At 36.1% G+C, this 18,032-nt stretch overlaps 2 protein-coding genes across 3 annotated transcripts; one reads left to right on the forward strand and one right to left on the reverse strand.

Moving 5' to 3' along the window:
- Nucleotides 1-67: 67 nt before the first annotated feature.
- LOC135696222 (LRP2-binding protein) lies at nt 68-8,017 on the forward strand. Of its 2 annotated transcripts, none has more exons than XM_065215539.2 (7): nt 68-711; nt 1,293-1,756; nt 3,875-4,129; nt 4,467-4,518; nt 5,008-5,179; nt 5,904-6,069; nt 7,134-7,391. In XM_065215539.2, the coding sequence occupies exons 2-7, from the start codon at nt 1,343-1,345 to the stop codon at nt 7,197-7,199; spliced, it is 1,125 nt and encodes a 374-aa protein (XP_065071611.2). In that variant the 5' UTR covers nt 68-711; nt 1,293-1,342; the 3' UTR covers nt 7,200-7,391. The 2 variants fall into 2 exon arrangements, 1 of the variants encoding a protein (XP_065071611.2); XR_010517351.2 differs by lacking the exon at nt 68-711 and adding an exon at nt 7,881-8,017 and having other exon boundaries at nt 754-1,756; nt 7,134-7,268.
- Nucleotides 8,018-9,857: 1,840 nt separating this feature from the next.
- On the reverse strand, nt 9,858-16,399 carry LOC135696132 (fibroblast growth factor 1). The gene is made up of 4 exons (XM_065215416.2): nt 16,094-16,399; nt 12,471-12,813; nt 10,883-10,986; nt 9,858-10,082 (listed from the first exon to the last, which is right to left on the reverse strand). Exons 1-4 carry the CDS (start codon nt 16,097-16,099, stop codon nt 9,876-9,878), a joined length of 660 nt encoding a protein of 219 aa, XP_065071488.2. The 5' UTR covers nt 16,100-16,399; the 3' UTR covers nt 9,858-9,875.
- Nucleotides 16,400-18,032: the final 1,633 nt, after the last annotated feature.

Raw genomic sequence — 18,032 nt, forward strand, 5'->3', positions numbered from 1 at the left:
ATCGTAATTCTCCAAAATTGGCCTTTTGTATTCCACAAAGGTGATATTTCGAAGACACAAATCACCTATTGTCAATTACATATACATGTTGTGCACCAAGCAGTTCTGGCAAATGGACACTTGTTTCGAAAACACCCTGCCTTAAAGAGACACGTACTCTTGAACATGCACATGCAAAAACTTGGGGAACGGTGGCCCTTGTCCAAGCCCCCCCGGCTCATACCTATACGGGCCCCTGGCTCACCCTAAACTTCCCTTCGCCATATACATAAACCTGCTTCAATAGCTCCTTTCTACCGTGACTTACTGGAAAATAAAATTATAATAGACAAATAATTTTGTCAGACAAAACATAAATCTTACCAAATTTGTTTCATTGAAAAAGGTGCTTAGAAGCAAAATAATAATTTGTTTATGCAAACCACGGAACATTCATAATTAATTTGTGTGCGATTACCATCAACGACTTTTCATAGACATCTCATGTAATGCTGGCCTGAAAATCTGCTGCACACGTTTGCTTTTGGTTCTATAGACAATTGGAAAAGTGAATCCTCGTTCTTGATGCATGTAATAATTGTTTTTGAGGTAAAACTTTCTCATTATATTCTGCTTAATAAAACCACCTGCAACTTTCAAGACTGCCTTCTTCATTGGGTTTGGAAAAGAGACGTCGGCTTCTCTGCTGCGTAATGCCTGGAAATCATTTTGGTAACTGCATTAGATATTTCTTTTTAATTTGTTTCATAGATCCTTAACGAGCATCATGAACTGAAAGAATGGCCAAAAAGCTCCAAGACATTCTGATTTGTTTGGACAATTTTGCATTATTTTTTGTCTGAAATGAAAGCAAGATATTCTAAAGAAGACGACATCAACTTGTACAGTACCTTACTGCAGAGGCCTTCTGGCGCATGCCTTAATCAGCAAATGCTAGCCATACTTAAATTGTTACAACTTTATGTGAACTAGCGGAGATCTTTCTATTTTTGACTCTGCAAAATGTTTATGTAAATGTGTAGCTTACAAGATTTGACAATATCCACAAAAGATGTGCAAATTAGAGAAATTTTGCGGAAATCGACAGGTTTTTTAAAATCTTCACGCTTTTCTTATAATGTCGCCATGATTGTTGGATTATTTCATGCTGATAATTAGGAAGATTGACTCTATCCCCGTGATCCCCGTTAGTCAACCATTTTTCTTGCTTGTGGTTACCTTGGCGATAGGTCGATACGGTCATCCAAGGCTTTTGTTGTTGTGGTTGTTAAAGAGTTGACTGCTCTTTTCAGGGATATGTTCCAGCTGATAAACTTCAAAAAGTAGAAGAAAAATACCATAAATGGCCACAGAACTGCTAACAAGTGGCAATCCAGAGCCAATGTCTATAGAAGGAAGATTGTCAAGTGAGGCAATACCACTGAACAGAAACCTACAGCAAGAAAATGGTTCGTCACCACTTGGTGGGCCTTTCGTGGACTCACCATTAAACACAGCAGAATCGATACCAAAGCAAGATGCCAATACTGATGTGAATGAAACAGAAATAATAGATGCACAAATAATTGCAGATTTGTTCCAAAGGATACAGGCTGGCGATAACTATGCCAAGTTTGAGCTTGGACAATTTTATTTTGAGAGAAGAGAATACACAGATGCAAAAAAATTGTTCGACGAAATCAGCAATGAAAACATGCAAGCCATATACCAGCTTGCAGTGATGTATTACGATGGTTTAGGTGTTGAAACAAACTACGTAAGAATATGTGTTACTTTCGTTACCCCAACAATGTTTTGATTCTTGCCTATTAAGAGAATAAGTTACAAAATGTCAAAGCAATTTTTGCCCTTTTCAAAAAGCTTTTCTGGAGTTTATTGCAGATTAATATGCTCTAAATCGCTATCCACCAGACGAGAAAACATTTTTCACAAAAGAAACGCTGCAAAAAGTTGTCTAGACAGTATATGATTGATATTCACAGCCTAGACATAAATTACATGGGCTAGACCATGAACTTGAATATTATATATCATCTATATTGTCTATATTAGGATATATCTTCTATAGTTAGCAGAGTATGGCTGATTTTGACAAGATCTTGGATTTAGCAACAACTCTGCACCTCTGGTTCCCAAATGCCCATATTCCCTGGCACTATCGATTTAATGTACATCTAGTTTTAGGTGGGCCCTCCATGCTGCCATTTTTGTATTTTTGCATCTGCTATTTTCATGCTCTGCACATAGACTGAGGACAATAAATACTATTTTGGTAGTTTTGGCTTTATTGGGGTTCCCAACCTGAAACCGAATTACATATTAAGTGTATGCCTGGTCAAAAAAGCTACAGATTTGGGAGAGGCTACAATATTTTCAGTATTAAAAAAAACCAAGGCAACATTATTCAGTGGTGATTTTAAGTACATTGTATTATTGGGGAAGAAAACCCTCTCAGCCTCCAGTTTTCTGTATTAGTTTTGTTTATATAAATATTCTTCATCAGTAATACTTTACAAATCAAACGGAGCTAACATATACAAAATCAATACAATAGAATTCATACAATAGAGTTGGTATAATAAAGTGAATACAATGAGGAGGCTAGAGGAAAATTGCCTATTACAGTAGTTATTGTTAAAAGTGTAACTCAATGGGAGGGTTAGAAGAAAGCACAGGAGAGGGTGCTGCTAAAGTAGGCGGCAATGCAAGTCTCACGGGGGCTAAAATAATATGTGTAGCAGAAAAGAACACCTGTTAAAGAAGAATAATATAGTCACGAGAGAACATAAAGAAAAAAACATGTGCTAATGGAAGGAGAAAAAGAAAAAAATAAATAATAAAATGCAAAGAAATAGCCTTAAACCTATGTATCAACATGCTTAGTGTTTAAGCCCTTAGGAAAAAACTATCTAGCTTATACTGCCAGAAGCTTTCTCACATCCTATTTCCCCCAGTAAGCCTATCAATTATACTAACCCTTGTATCCTGCAGAAATCCCTGGTGGCCTTCTCCAGAAAAGTGCCTGAAAAATTCTGCCTGAGGTACTGAGGATCCCTGACTAAACTTACGATTACATGCCTTATAGTTATTAAACCTTAATCTAAAGGGCACCTTAGTGCTACCAACATACTGCACATCACAAACATTGCACTCTAACAAATACACCACATTAGACGAATCATAGTTAAAGGTGTAATTTATCTTATATTCCTTACCAGTTACCTTAGACTCAAAACGATCACAGTTACTCATGACATTACATACTTGACAACAAGCTTTACCACAACTAGAACATCCCCTAGTATGTGTGCCCTTAGTATATGCTTATATATTTATATATATATGCTTGTGAATCAGGGTCATCAAGAACAGAGACAATTTTCAGTCAAGCAAAATTAAAAAGGCTCTCTTTTTAAAAGCTACCTGGTCTTATGTTTCTGCTATGCCCACTTTTATTCTTGAAAAGGCCCTTCATCATTTAATTGTTCATTTTAAGGCCCTCTTTTTGCTAACATCATAATTGCTTATCTGTTATTCGGCAAAATAATTTCTGACCAATTATCAGTTTGCATCTAAATCTTTATGGAGGAAATGCCTTCAAGTTGCTCTATCACCCCTCCCCTTTTCAAATATTTCTTGCATCCCTCCTAGCAACAATTTTCTATGCCCTCATTATAGAATTTTGAAGATATAATGCAAAATGAAAGATAGCTACCAAATCTAGTGGCAACATCACAGGCAACATCTGTGGGTCTGATCTTAGGGGAGAGGTAATATTTTGGCCAAGTACCTCATGATTTGATTATAGGATATTAGTGAGCAATGAGGTAAGAAAAATTTTAGTCGGTAAGTAGTAAAGTCATTTATTTTTTAGAAAAGAGCTGTTGAGATGATGAAGACAGTCATTGGTACCCAAGACCCTCAATGGGAATTCCTTGTTCCTTATGCACAGTATCAATTAGGAAGAGCATTTTTTGAAGGATTCGGAGTTGAGCAATCTGACAGTGAGGCAGAAATGTTGTGGATCAAGGCTGCTAGAGATGGTGATCCTGATGGCTCTGTAAAAGCTCAGACAACTTTAGGAATGTTTTACTCCAGACCTGGGGAAGATACATATGATATACAAAAGGTATTTAGCTTATTTGAAGAGGATCATGAATGTGAGTTAGATTTGCCACAACTGAATTGTTGTGTGGTGGAGGAAAGAAATAAAGGATCTGAAATGAGGTAGCTAGGAAATCAATTTAACAAACGATTTTAAGAAGCTCTCCAAATAAATTATTAACTTTCTGGCATTTTCTCTGCATCTTCAAGGAATTCCCCCTCCCCTGAATTTTAAAATTATGTAAAAATTAACCGAATTTTAAGTCTCCTTTTAGCATTATCTTAGATCTACAAACTTGAATTTCTCCCAAAATTGTTCAATTATTGCTAACCTAAATTCAGCTTTGATTAAAAATTTGCAGGCTCATTTTTGGCACCAAGAGGCAACAGGAAATGGCTCATTAGAATCACAAGGTACCACAATTTCAACAATCATAATTCTTGCTTTTACCCTTTACTGTATTTTCTCAATCTGCTTACAATACTATGGATCATCCAAGAAGCATTCGTAGACCATTCTGTGATTAGTATTTTAACCATGTGCTTAAGCTAGAAATCTAAATTTTTATATTAATATTCTCTTCACTGTGCAGTAAATGCATAATTCTTCGACAATGCCAGGCCCTTGGCCAAGATGACAAATTTTCTCACAAAGAAGTGTGATATTTTTATCGTTATACGTACAGGGTCATTACTAGAAAAATTTTAAGGTGCAGGGCTCGTGTCATTGAGAAAATATGAAGAACCCTTTGTTCCCAATGAGCAATCCATTCTGTTCCTATTGTTTCCAAACATTGGTGCCCCTCCAGTAATTCTCACCTTTATACAGTAATAATTGTAAAGAGCACTCAACTGTGACTGTGATGCTTATGATATTTCATGAATTTTAATTTGTTTTCTTAGCGGCGTTAGGTTTACTGTATCAACATGGCCTTGGAGTGATTAAGGACAACAAAGCGTCATATAAGTGCCTCAAAAGTGCCGCTGAAAGAGGAAACATATATGCGATTGGAAACATGTCGTATTATTATTACAAGCTGAAGCTATTCAACAATGCTGTTGATTTTGCCCAAAGGTTGGTCTCTACTTTTGAATTTTTTACTGGTCCACTCAGACCTTTGTTCTTTGTTCAACCCATTTGCTACACCATTCTAGTTTAAATTTAGCATATTTTCGTGCGCCTTCAACTGGCTGTTTGCGATCCCCGACCCCGACCCTTTCTTTTTCAATGCTTTTAGCGGGATTATCAGCTACAACGATGATCAAAAGCTGCAATTCAAGGGAACATTCAGAACAGGGAATGGTTTCGAGGGAAGGGTGGCTGTCTTTGTACAATTTAAGTGCTTTGATGTGTGGTTTTAAGCCCCTTCGCCGATTTTTCATGCTAATGCCAGCAATGAAAACTCGGAGTAGCAACTTGAATGTGTCCAGCACTAAACAAAGGACTGGCTGACAACAATCGTCACTGCAGAATAAGTGGTGAAGCAGAGGAAAAATCTGTTGATGGTTGTTTAGACTACCACCCGCCAAAAAAAGTGGTCTGGCATTTTATTGAGAGAAAACTAACAGCAAAAATCGTATGATGAACTGGAGCACTGGGACATGGCCATGGGTCCATTTTACCAGTATTAAACCTGGTGCCAATGTCTACCTTTTTATTTGCGTTTAAAGCCCTGAAAAAATTTGCCTGCATTGTAAAGTACCCTGTGCAACTTTACTGCTCAATTTTTCTGGTACTTACACCGACCTGAATTCCTTATAAAAGATACTATCTTGATTTTCTTTGCGCTCTTTCATAGAGCCATTTCCATCACTGATGCAGAGAAGGTCGCGGAGGTAACTGGATGCTTGGTGCATTACATCAGAAAAGGCATTGCAATGAGCTGTTTTGTGTACGGCAGATGCCTCGCAAAGGGCTACGGGATTTACCGTGATCAGCAAACTGCATTGAAGTACTATGCTAAGGTTACTATTATTTCTTTTTATTATATGTATTTATTCTATTTCAACCAATGATAGATATTTTTCGCAGACTTTTAAAGTAGTTCTGGAAATTCGCAATTATACTGGAAGTTGCTGTTTATAAGACCGATTAGACCTATTACGATAAGGGTAACAAAACCGGAAATTGAAGTTTTGATAACCCATCCGGAAAACAAGTACAGATATGAGAATAAACGTAAACGAATTAAGCTTAGTTAATGTGTTCAAAAGTTGTAAACCCCCAGGCCAATACAAACCAGGGTCGTTGCAAAGTCATAACCATCGTGTCCCCAATCACATAAATGCGCAAGAATGCCATTCATAATATTAAGAATTCTGAATGTATGTAGCGTTGTATAGCTCATGCTTGCTATGCTCGTGAAAAGCTTTTAGCTAGATGGTGCATTTAGCGGGAAGACGAACGTTTTGTAGCCCTTCAGCAATTGAGTCACCCACCTGAACGGAGCCAGCGAGCATGCGCTGTCATGATTTTGAGTCATTCTGCAGCTGATTTGATTACCTTAGCGAGGGAACAACTTACGTTTTTGGTGAACGTAAATGCAAGAAAATGTTATATTAATGAAATTCAAAATCCATCCATTCAATTCCTTCAGGTCTAATACGTATTTCTAATTATATTCTTACTCGAGTGTCAATTTTTTGCGAGTGGCGAAGTTAACTAAAAAGAAATGAATTATTGCCAAGTTTAAATCTTTAGTTTTCTTGGGAATTGTGGTTACATACTTGAATACTTCTTCGTTTTTCAGTCCCTGACTACTTCCTGCCCCGTTCTTCAAAAGGGTTTATTGGTTATGCCTTTTCACTTGCTTGCATGTGTCATATCTAGTAGTTCAAGTAAGTAGGTACAATAGAAAAGGTAAATAACAAAAGTAACAAAGTAATAAGGTACACAACAATAAATTCAATCGTCTAGAATAATATTCCACTATCTCATTTTCATGTTTTTCTTTACTTGTTTATGATAAATCGCCATAGCCTCTAATTTCTAATCCTTATGTTCCTTTCTATGTATCTAATCCTTTTAGGCTGCGGAATTCGACCTTGACATTGCCAGTCATCTACAAGAGCTGATGATACAGGGGTACATCTAGTTGTGTTCAAATCTAGCTCTCTACCTTGGACCAGTTTCGTCGTATGGAAAAGATCACATTGTAAATAAGGTAAACAAGTTTGACAACGTACTGTGTTACATTTGATGAAAATATGACTGTAAAAAGTTTGCACTTTAATCTGTATATATTTTTACTGTATGAATATTTTGATAAACTTACATATTAGCTTCAGTTTTTGAATTTCTGATGAAAGTTATAACAGCTGGATCTTGGCAACGTAAATTCGATAATATGTCTTTTAGTTCATAATATCTGGTCAAAAATATACAAATATCATACTGCCAGCTATGTTTGGCTATAGAAGCATTTGTTGAGCATTGTAATCGCGTTCAAGGTAAGTAATCGAAGAAAATATTGATGATAATAAAAGAAGTATATATATAGTTATGATATAATGATATTTTACATTTTCAAGGTAATATTTATCAAATAAAATAAATTCAAATTATCTTGAATGTACCAAAGACAGATTTCCTAACTTATTACTTCACGCAGCTCTTGCCATTACAAACGAGACAACCAATTAACCAGTGACGCACCTTGGCCTTTTTAGACAAGGGGAGAGGGTGATAAAAAGTAAAATTTACCAACAAAGACAACGGTGAAGGCAATTTTGTCGCTATTTTACCTACCGTAAAATGATTTTACTCACCGTCGCAGGTTACTTTGGCCTACATCACACCCCGGGACACCTTCACTGTTGGCCTGAAACCAGCAGCCAACAATAATTGGAAACTATTAATTATTTTCATTTGTATACTAAATCAAACCCTTGGTTAAGTCATTATCTTCTCAAGAAGTTACGAATCTCAATTAATATCCCTGTCTCAAAAATATCCGCTGCCAGTTTTAATTGCATTGTATTTGAAATTAAAATGTGTCACTTTGTTAAACTATAACATTAAATTTCAGCTTTTAAACATGCATTGAATTTATTTCCGTAGAAACTAAGCATCTGAATTTAAATATTAACTGCTGTAGTAATTAATTGATACTACTCATAATTCACAAGGCTACTTTGTACATGAGATCATACTTAATGCAAAAGGTAACAAAAGTAAAAACAATGAGAATAAAACTAATCAAAATTACTTTCAAGCTACCAAATCTTGTCAAGATATTGACTCAGTATAATTTAACTTCAATGGATCTGCTTGAGGGTAACGTAGGCGAATTGTGAACAATCAACCACACGAGATTTCACCCCAAGAGTTTAATGGCATCAGTTGATGTGTTATAATATCAAATGTTAACATGACTGCTTCGGGGCCTAGCATACATAAAATGAAGCAGTTTTAGTTAATTTATGGATTCAGCGATTTCTTCAAATCCCTCTACTTCATTTTACTAAACGATACGTTATAATATGTTATTATGATATTTCCCTAATTTTTTTGTCAATTTAATTCAGTTTAATGCCGTGCAAATTTTGCCAAAGATGTGACTCTATGCAGAGAATCAGCTACATTTAAATACCACATAATCTTAAGAAATTTTTCCTCTTGTTGTTTCTGTGGCTATTATATATGATTTTGTCTTGTCTATTTATTTCAACCTTGCTTTCGAAGATTGTAGCATCTTTCATTACATTATTACATTTCAAAGGAATTAGTCGTTTAGGGACCTCCTCTTGAATATTTCCTTGAATAAATCACTTGAAATTGAGAATTATCCCTTCATTTTCCGTATTTGCTCATAACTATGTATTTGTATTGGTGTGCGTATTAACCTCTCATTTTCTCTAGTGCAATGGTGTTGTTAAACTCTGAATAAGGACGGTGTAATTTCTCTCGAGCCTTTTCATGATCATAAAATATGATACATTTCTGAATGATATCCTTCGGCCTTCCTGTCCCTACTAGAGGCATAAATTCAGTGAAATATCAACGGGGTCAAATATACTAAATTTCACAGATGATTACATCTGATTAAGGAGATCCCTTTATTTTCTTAAGCTCTGATTCAATGGCGATATTTTTTGTTACTGGCACATCCTCTGTTTGTTTTCTCTTACATTAAGTCATGACAAGGCTTGATATTTCCATGAAATATTACGTTTTTAAACACCTTCGTAACAGAATGCCAGACCAGCTGACAGCTTCTAAAGGCATTTTCTTCATTACAAAAAGACGCTGCTCTGACTTTGTTCTGACTTTTGGACATTTACAGCGCTAACCTTTGGGGTCATTGGCCCAATTATGAAATTTAGGGTAACATGATAGCAATATGTCTTATGCTTTCTTACACTTTTTCGTATCTTTAGGCCTTTCTGATCTGGCAGTATCTTTACCATCAGCGAATAAAATAAGATTCATAACGTAGCTTCTTTCTTTGCAAACGAGCATTCTGAACATTCTATATACAATCTTTATTTTGTTCATCCAGCTGTTTGCGTTAATAATATGAACATCATCATAATGACATTTCCAGAGGCTGTAAGTCTCCTTCCCTAGGATATATTCTGCTACTTTTCACAAATGGCACAGATCTACGCACCGTTTCTTTAATCTTTGTGCAATAGAATCTTTATTGTGAATATTGGTTTATTCTTGTCTTTTTGGGATACTCTCCTGAAGCATTTCATCTGCACTGGAATCACGATTTTCCGACTCCCACTTGCTTTCTGACACGGTATTGAAGCAGCATTATGGCTATTTATTTCTTTGCAGAAAGAGGAATCTTTAAGAACTGAATACAAGTATTTCCAACTTTTGTCTTTGATGCCTTTTTCGGATATCCATTTTTTCTTATTCCAATGTACCAGGGTTTTGTCCCGTCTTGAGAGTGTTGCCAAGAATTGAATGTGTGGTAGTGATTTTCAAGAACTTCTTCTTGGAACACAGTCTCTCTGGTTGGATACCGCTAAAAGGATCATACTGACTGTTAACTAATGAAAATTACTGTTTATCGGTCTGTCTTAAAGTCCTCGATGCCGCAAAGGCAGAGTGGTACATGCTTTTGATGTATAAAACAGAACGGTTCTAAGCTGCTACTCTGAATTTCAAGCTTAATGCGATTATCAGGCAGCAATAACGAAATATCTGTAGAATTCAATTTGAAATTTTTTATTTCATATATTAGAGCCACACCTCTCTACTACACCCTTGCCATTGATATTCTTTCTCATTATCTTAGACTATCAACATTGTCTCTAGCTGTAATGAAAAAAACGACCTACAGTTAAAATCCGAGTATGTAGAGGACCACATTTGCATGGGAATCACGTCTTAAGGCTGATTTCCACGAGGCGAATTTCGCAGCAGCACCTAATAACCATTCAATGCATAGTAAATTTGCTTGATTTGTAAGAAAACAATCTTGGAACATTCGCCATGCGTGCAGTTCTGAAAATGGGCACCTTAAAAGTGTTGATTTTTGGGGAAAATTATTATATAATTTCGCAGCGAATTCGCAGTATCGTGGAAATCAAAGACAATTTCGAAGCGATTTCGCAGCGATTTCAGTGCGAAATTCGCCTCGTGGAAATCAGCCTTTAGGCCTATTTTTTCAAGTGCACGTTGTGGAGACATATTCTTATAGTGAATATCAATGTTTAGATTGAATTGAAGACATCAAATGGGGATTGATTAAAAATGCATTTGTATTAATAAAAAGCGAGAAACGGAAACTCATAATAGCCATGGAAAATGATGTGTCCCTACCTTACTTATCAGGCGTCCTCTTGAGTTAATTGCTATGTATCTTCCTGACTTTATTCCTTTGATTCTTATTTTCGTTGGTCCAATAACTTGGACTTGCATCACAGCTGAGAGTAAATATGTTGACATAAATTATCATAACAAAAACCAAATTTATTAAATGTCTCACGATGTAAATGTACGCATTACGATTCAAAATGAATAATTCGACTTAGTTTAACGATTAATATCAAATCTCGTTGTCAACAATTGATAATATCTAATTGATAATATTATTGCCAACTCTAATTATTCACATTCTAAATGCAGTTGTTATATGTTTGAATATTTGTACTTTCTTTCAAAATAATCAGCATGAATTCATTTTATGAAAAGCTGCCCTGCCTGTTTTTTTTCAACAATGAGTGATGTTTTAATGCCTCAGTATGGACGCTCTGTTTGTCTCCAAAAAAGTTTCTGATTAAATGGATGGCGAAGGTGTTTCAAGCAAGTTTGTTTCTGGGTAATTGCAATTTATGGCTATCCCTCCTAATTGCGTTTTATGGCTATCCCTCAAAATAGGTGAATTTCGTTGGAAGCATATTTTACTCAAACAATGCCTGGAATCATCCGTGTGGATTGAATATAGTGAGGCGTTCAACAGTTTGTCCCAGACAGCAAGGAAATTAATCTAAGGCTGCTATGCTACAGGCGTATTGCTAGCTACGTTAGATTTAGGGTTGTTCTCAGTCATAGATAAACAAAGACGTTGTTACTTTTCGTTACATAGAACGCTTAAAGACTCTTCAAACCCGTAATGCTGTGAGTTAATTGGTAAAATGTGGAAACACGTGCCCATCCCAGAGCCTATTCCGCCATTATCTAAACACACGCGTGTCTGTGTATCCTGAAGCAATTGCAAGACAGCTAATTGATAACAGCACTTTTTTAAAGCGTAACCCTGGCGAACTTTATATGTTTGTCGTTATGAATAATGATATAAAGTTAACAATTACTTTTTTACTCGTGATACGCAACATTTTCCTTTTTGTTATTGTTTTGTCTTCATATTTTTGTTCCTTGGCTATCATTATTATCTTTCATATTGACGGAGCAGCAGGGGCAGGATGGCTGGGGCAAAGAGCTTAGGCCCAAGTCTTCCTTAACCAATGTAGTATTATGCGTATGTATATCCCGAGCTAGCTTTAAACCGAACGCAGATGTCGGAAAACATTTGCAAGGAAGACATTTTGAACACAGCTTTGTTGAGGATGCTTTTCCCATTTTGAAAATCAACGTTTCTCATCAAAATGTTTTAGTTAATTCTATAAACTAACGTTAAAATTATTATGTCGCTGTCGTTTTTGTGCAAGAAGATGGAAACCATATTAAAAATGCAGCTCTATTTACTTTTCCCGGCGTAAGATAGTGGCCCTCGGAGGTTTACTTCACTATCTACGCGTCCTATCGTGAATTACATCCAAAGGGTGTTCTCCTCTCATTCAGGCTAAATTCAACTATCGAATCATTACAGTTCTAGGCTAATCATTACATAAAGTAATCATTTTAATTATAGGCTTTATTCAACTATCGAATCATCAGAAATGCCTACCATTTACTTCATTGATGTTGTTGGTCCCGTTTACGATTCCATTGGGCAAAATTTGAAGCAACCAACCAGTCCGGCAATAAAGTATGAAGTTGCCCCATGTCGATGGATACACATCCTTGCGCTTTGGCTTTTTATTTTCTTTCTTGAACTTAACAACACTGTACGAAACGGCTTTCCTTGGCCTCTTGTGACTGGCCAGTATGCTCCGCTCTAAAAGCAGTTTGACAAGTTCTGTAGGATCATCGTGGATATCAAGGTGGTTGGCACTTTGATCACTTTGTTCCACACTGAGGCAGGGACCAATGATTAATAATTCTGATAGAAGCACGAGACTACAGAAGATCTAGGAATAAGAAACCTTGATTAGAAAACTAAAAGATCAGTGACAGTTTGATCAGTAATGGATTGACTAATATTCTTATTTAGAAAAAACTTGCAAACATCAGTATAGAAGTTGAAAGATATGGGGAATATTGTCAAGAGCAAGAGAGAAGAGCTATGAAAATAACCAGGGGCCTCTCGCAAAAACATTATCAGAAAACAATAGCAAAAAAAGAAAGAGCTAATTTTCGGCATTGACATAGAGAGGCTCAGCTACCCTGTTTTGTCATCTCCTCTAGCTTTACACCCCTGGACAGTTTCCCTATGGTAAAAGGCAGTGGATATGACTTGTTAGTGTATAAAATAAGAGAAAAAAATCCCGTCAATTTTCAAACACCCCAGCAACAAACTAAAGACAACGTTTCTTGAAAATGACAAAATTAGTTGAAAGAGCCAAACGTTCACTTCGTGAGAATATCATTGGTTTTCTTCACAAAAGAAGGATACATAAGATTGTTTGCACTGCTTTGCCTTTACAAGAAGTTTTTGTATAGCACCTTACTAGAAAACGTTTTGCTTTCATATTATGGTAAACAGTATAGTGTAACCAGAGTTTCGCATTATGAGAAACCACGATTTCGTGTTTAAAGTCTCATTAAAAGGCCAGTCTTTTTGGACACAATCATTAGAGTGTTTTGACGCGATATTTTGTCGCCATATTTCCTGCAAATATCATATCGATCCTCGTTTGTATTCGACAGCCCGCGAATGTCTGTTGAAATTGATAATCTTTGGTTCGTGATTTTTCCTGAAAATCTCGAAATCAGGTAATTATCTTATAGATGGTTACTAAATGATCAATATTTTAAACGCTTTAAAATCGCATTAGTCGAGTTATTTGCTTTGATGGTTGTAAAACAGTGTTTTCCTCGTTTATAGAACCCTTTTAATCTCCATTAGCATCAATTTTCCATAAGATTTGATGAAAAACTTTCAAATATTTGGGCCAATAAGCGCCACATTTCAGATTTTCAGTCTTTTAGAGTGCTTTCCATTCCTTAAGTACACATACATGGGTGATGGCCTAGTCTGACACTAAAAGCTGATTTTTTAGGCACGAGTGGAGAACATCCTATAGATGAATTTGTTTGTCGCTATTCATATATCTTCGAAGTTAAACTCATTGGAGCAAAAAATAATTACATTCATAATCTTAACATTGTTCTTGAGATTGCCGACATATCTGAAGATGGGTGGGCATTTCCAACCCTTTCCCATTTGGCCACCCCCCCCCCCTGGATTCAGTAGTGTTTATTAAAATGATTGCAGATCCTAATGATACGGTCTGTTGTGATTGTCTTCTTCATATTTGATCTCAGCAATAACTGTTGTGGTTTTACTGTATTATTCATAAAGAATGTCTCATAAACAAAATGACAGTAGTCAAAGTAGTAGTACAAGGTCTTTACCTAATCAGGCCGTCGAAGCCATCGAATTTTAGCGGGAAAATGGGGGGCCAAAGGAATAACTTTCCGACAAGAAACAGTAACTGCAGTTCTAACGTTTTACAAGAATTTTCGGCAAAATTTCTTTGCTAATCTGATAAATAACCCCCCCCCCCTCCCTCCTACGTTCTCCTACTACCTACTAGAAACCTATTTTTCAGAGACATATCTGCCAGCTTTCCTGTAAGGTAGGCTTTTCTGAGATAAAGGGGATGTTTTCCGAAAAAATGCGGATTTTTCCACGAAAAGGTGTTTTTTCTATGGAAAAGCTTTTATCGAAAGATTTGATTTGCCTATGTTTCATTCTGTCGGCATATAATTCAAATCCACAACCGGTGTAAGTTAATAGACATTATAATGCATGTTTGACTTGTCTGCGTGCCTCTCTAAAGTTCTTCCTCGTAGGTTTTTCTGGTTAGTTTTGTAGTAAGTTTGAAATGACAAAAAATTTACAAAAGCACTAAAGAAAGCTGAAGAAAAATATTAAATGTAAGTTTTTGATTATATTTGCTACCATGCAGTTTCGTCACAAAGAGGCTCCTGGACGTGCACTGAAATCTGAAGAACTGAGATAACATTGTTTAAAGCTATGACGTAATTGTAACAAGCAAATTATAAATACCATACTAGTTACTCAATGATTGTAGGAGTCAAGGAAGCGTTTTGCGTGTTTAGATAAAGATAATTTTTAAAGGCGATGGATTATTGGATACATGTACTTGTGACGTACTACAAAGAGATCGTTTCCTCAATTGAATGTAATTAGTCAATCATGCTTTAGATAGAAAAAAAGCTATGATTAAGTTTGTATGAAACAAAACAATTCCAAGTATGAACTAACAAAAGTAAATAAATAAGAAATGAACGGTTCACAAGTTCACAAGTTGTTTTAGTGCAACAATTGATCTGAAATGTTAGTTGTTCTAATTTTATTTGTGAATTTTCGTTTTACAGCATTATCTTTTATTTTGTGTTTCTTTCCATTATCTTATTTATTCGATGTATTTTTTATTGGACGTCACATCTTGTTCATTTGATCACAAGGCTCTTAAAAGTCTAGCGCGTGGCCTATAGCAGCATTCCTTCAATCGATAAAACACCTTGAGTTGATCCATTTGCTTTAGTAATTTTTGGTGTTTTTGATCACAATAAATGATGAAAGGAGTTGACCTATCAATGTCTATATAATGATATAATATGGTCGAGCTAATGGAAATGAATGCCGCTTATATGATTATCAATTAGTAGTTACTTTCTAACGGTGAATATTGGGTTTGAAAAACATGAATGAATGAATGAATGAATGAATGAATGAATGAATGAATGAATGAATGAATGAATGAATGAATGAATGAATGAATGAATGAATGAATGAATGAATGAATGAATTATGGAGGAGTAGAATAAAAATAAATTTAACGCATCAAACTTGAATCAGTACAATGTTTAGTTATAAAATAATCAGGTTTCCTCATTTGTTTTCAAAATAGATGTGCTTAAGTTTTTGAAAAAATGTAACATGTTTCTGGATCAAAGAAGACTCGATTCATTATTCCAATCGGGGGCTGCAGCCATTAGAGACAAACGTTAGTTGCTGTTTTTAGGGGCCTTCTCTAATAAATAAACCCAAAGAGTCGTACGTTTTAAGTTTCCATAACAGCTAGTCATTTAACTTCAATTTATCAAAATCTTTGCAGAATTAGCGGTCGTCATATTTCCAGAGCCGGTACATGTTGTATACAGTGAATCATATTGATGACAGCAAAGCGACAAGCAAGGTATCGGAAACATACTTACAATCATTCTGAGAGAGTCCGCTATGCCCTATGTCTTTACACGCTAATCCACCTCTCGGGCCCTATTCGAAGACACAGTATGTCAAGAGCCAAAGATTTCGGCTTCACGACTTCTAAATGTGTTTTTGTTCGATGTTGGATAAGTTATGGTTCACTGTTTCTCTCCAAGTTTCCTATCGAGCGCCTGTCTCCTTTGCCTCGTTCAAATTTTTCGTCCACGTGCACTGTTGAATTTATGAATGAAGTCTAAAGACCTCTGCCATACCAGAGCATTGCAATGTACATTAATTAAGCAGTCTTCCTTCTTATTGGACCAAACAAACAGTGTCTGATAATTAACTGATATTTCTTTGAAAGGATGGTTTAGGCTTCATTGAATTAACCCTTTCCTTATTAAAATATTAGGCAAGCGTTATTACCTTGTTAATTGAAAGGAAGTAACGCAATGAGTTCCTCATTAGAATCCAGTCTATATTCAATCATTTGTCGCAGGTGGATTTCCATCCAATCATACCTTCAGCAAAAACAAACCAAGTCTACATACCGTTGCTTTTTGTCATTGATTTGATAATTTTTAAGACTACCTGACTCTGGCAAAACTAAGGCCTGTCGTTTGCCTTGCTACAAACTGATTTGAAATTAAAGGGTCAAACATGAGAACTAGAGAAAATTAAGTTTCTTTAGGCGGGCTTTGAATACTGGATAATTAGAACTGGATACTTTTACTGTCTCGTCTCAACCTACCAGAAAAATGCTCCATTCTTTTCAATAAGTGCCTCTGTTAAAGGATGTTTGTCACTAATTATGCCATTTGTCTGGTTGGTGTCTTGGTGGGCTTAAATTGTTAGGGTTTGTTAGTAAAATTTCTTTCTTCTCGGGGGTTTAATGCAGTCATGCAATCAAAATGTTGAAATTTCTTGGGGCAGTTTGTCTCTTAGGCCCAAAATTCCCAGTTTGTCTCTTAGGCATCAAAACAATAGGTTTGCCCCCCTCCCAATATTTGACCAAGTGTCCGCCCCTGGTTCCAAGTGATGGTTGTAAGCTTATCATAAGAGTCAAGAAATTTCCAGTCTTCCTTCGGGCAACAAGATTCGCTAAATGCAATCTTCCTTGTTGTTGAACAGAAATATTGTTTGTTAAGGCTTTCTGGCCATTATTGGTAGGGAGATTTGCACGTATGTTTGCAAGTGTAATTTGGACTCAAGAACCAGATGTTGTTTGTAGCTTGAAATGAAATCTTATGGCCTTTAACAGGAGAAATTTTTGCGTTAATCTGTAAGAGGTTGTTTAATGAAGTTCAGTATTTATTGATCTTCTTAATAGTTAGAAAGTATTAGAAACGTGAGTAAACCTACAGGATAATCAGCAATAGAAGTACAGAGGGTGTTATCATTTTCTTTGCGAAAACTCGTCTCAAAGTTCACATATCTCTCATTTTGCATTCTTATTTGTACAGCAGAATGAGGCTTCAATCTTGGATAATATAATTGAATGAAGCTTTAATTTTTTGAAAATGCAGGAAGACAGTTGTAACAGAAGCGGCCTTCCCCTCATCCCCCTTGTGAATGTTGGAGTTGCAGGGACAGCACCTAAGAACAATTCAAACAACTTCAACATTCAAATGGAGGGACTAGGAGTTACCTTTTTCGATAAAGTGTAATTCTTTTTTAAAATCTCAGCCATTTTTGTCAGGGATGGTAGCTGGAAAGGGTAAGCTTTCCATTGAACATTTTTGTGACCACGCCCTTTGGGGGTACCCCTTTTTGAAAACTAATTTGAAGTAGGCAATATCATTGGGTTTCCAGCCACTGCGGAGCATCAAGACATGTGGGGGTGGCTAAAACCGTATAAAAAGAGGCTTTACTGGTAGTTCATTACTCAGTATTTGGCTAAACCCCCCAGCCCATCCCCCCTGCTCCGCGGTGCCTGGCTTGTACTAA

This window comes from Rhopilema esculentum, chromosome 14, assembly GCF_057945365.1.
Source record: "Rhopilema esculentum isolate cy_ngs chromosome 14, ASM5794536v1, whole genome shotgun sequence".
Lineage (NCBI taxonomy): Eukaryota > Metazoa > Cnidaria > Scyphozoa > Rhizostomeae > Rhizostomatidae > Rhopilema > Rhopilema esculentum.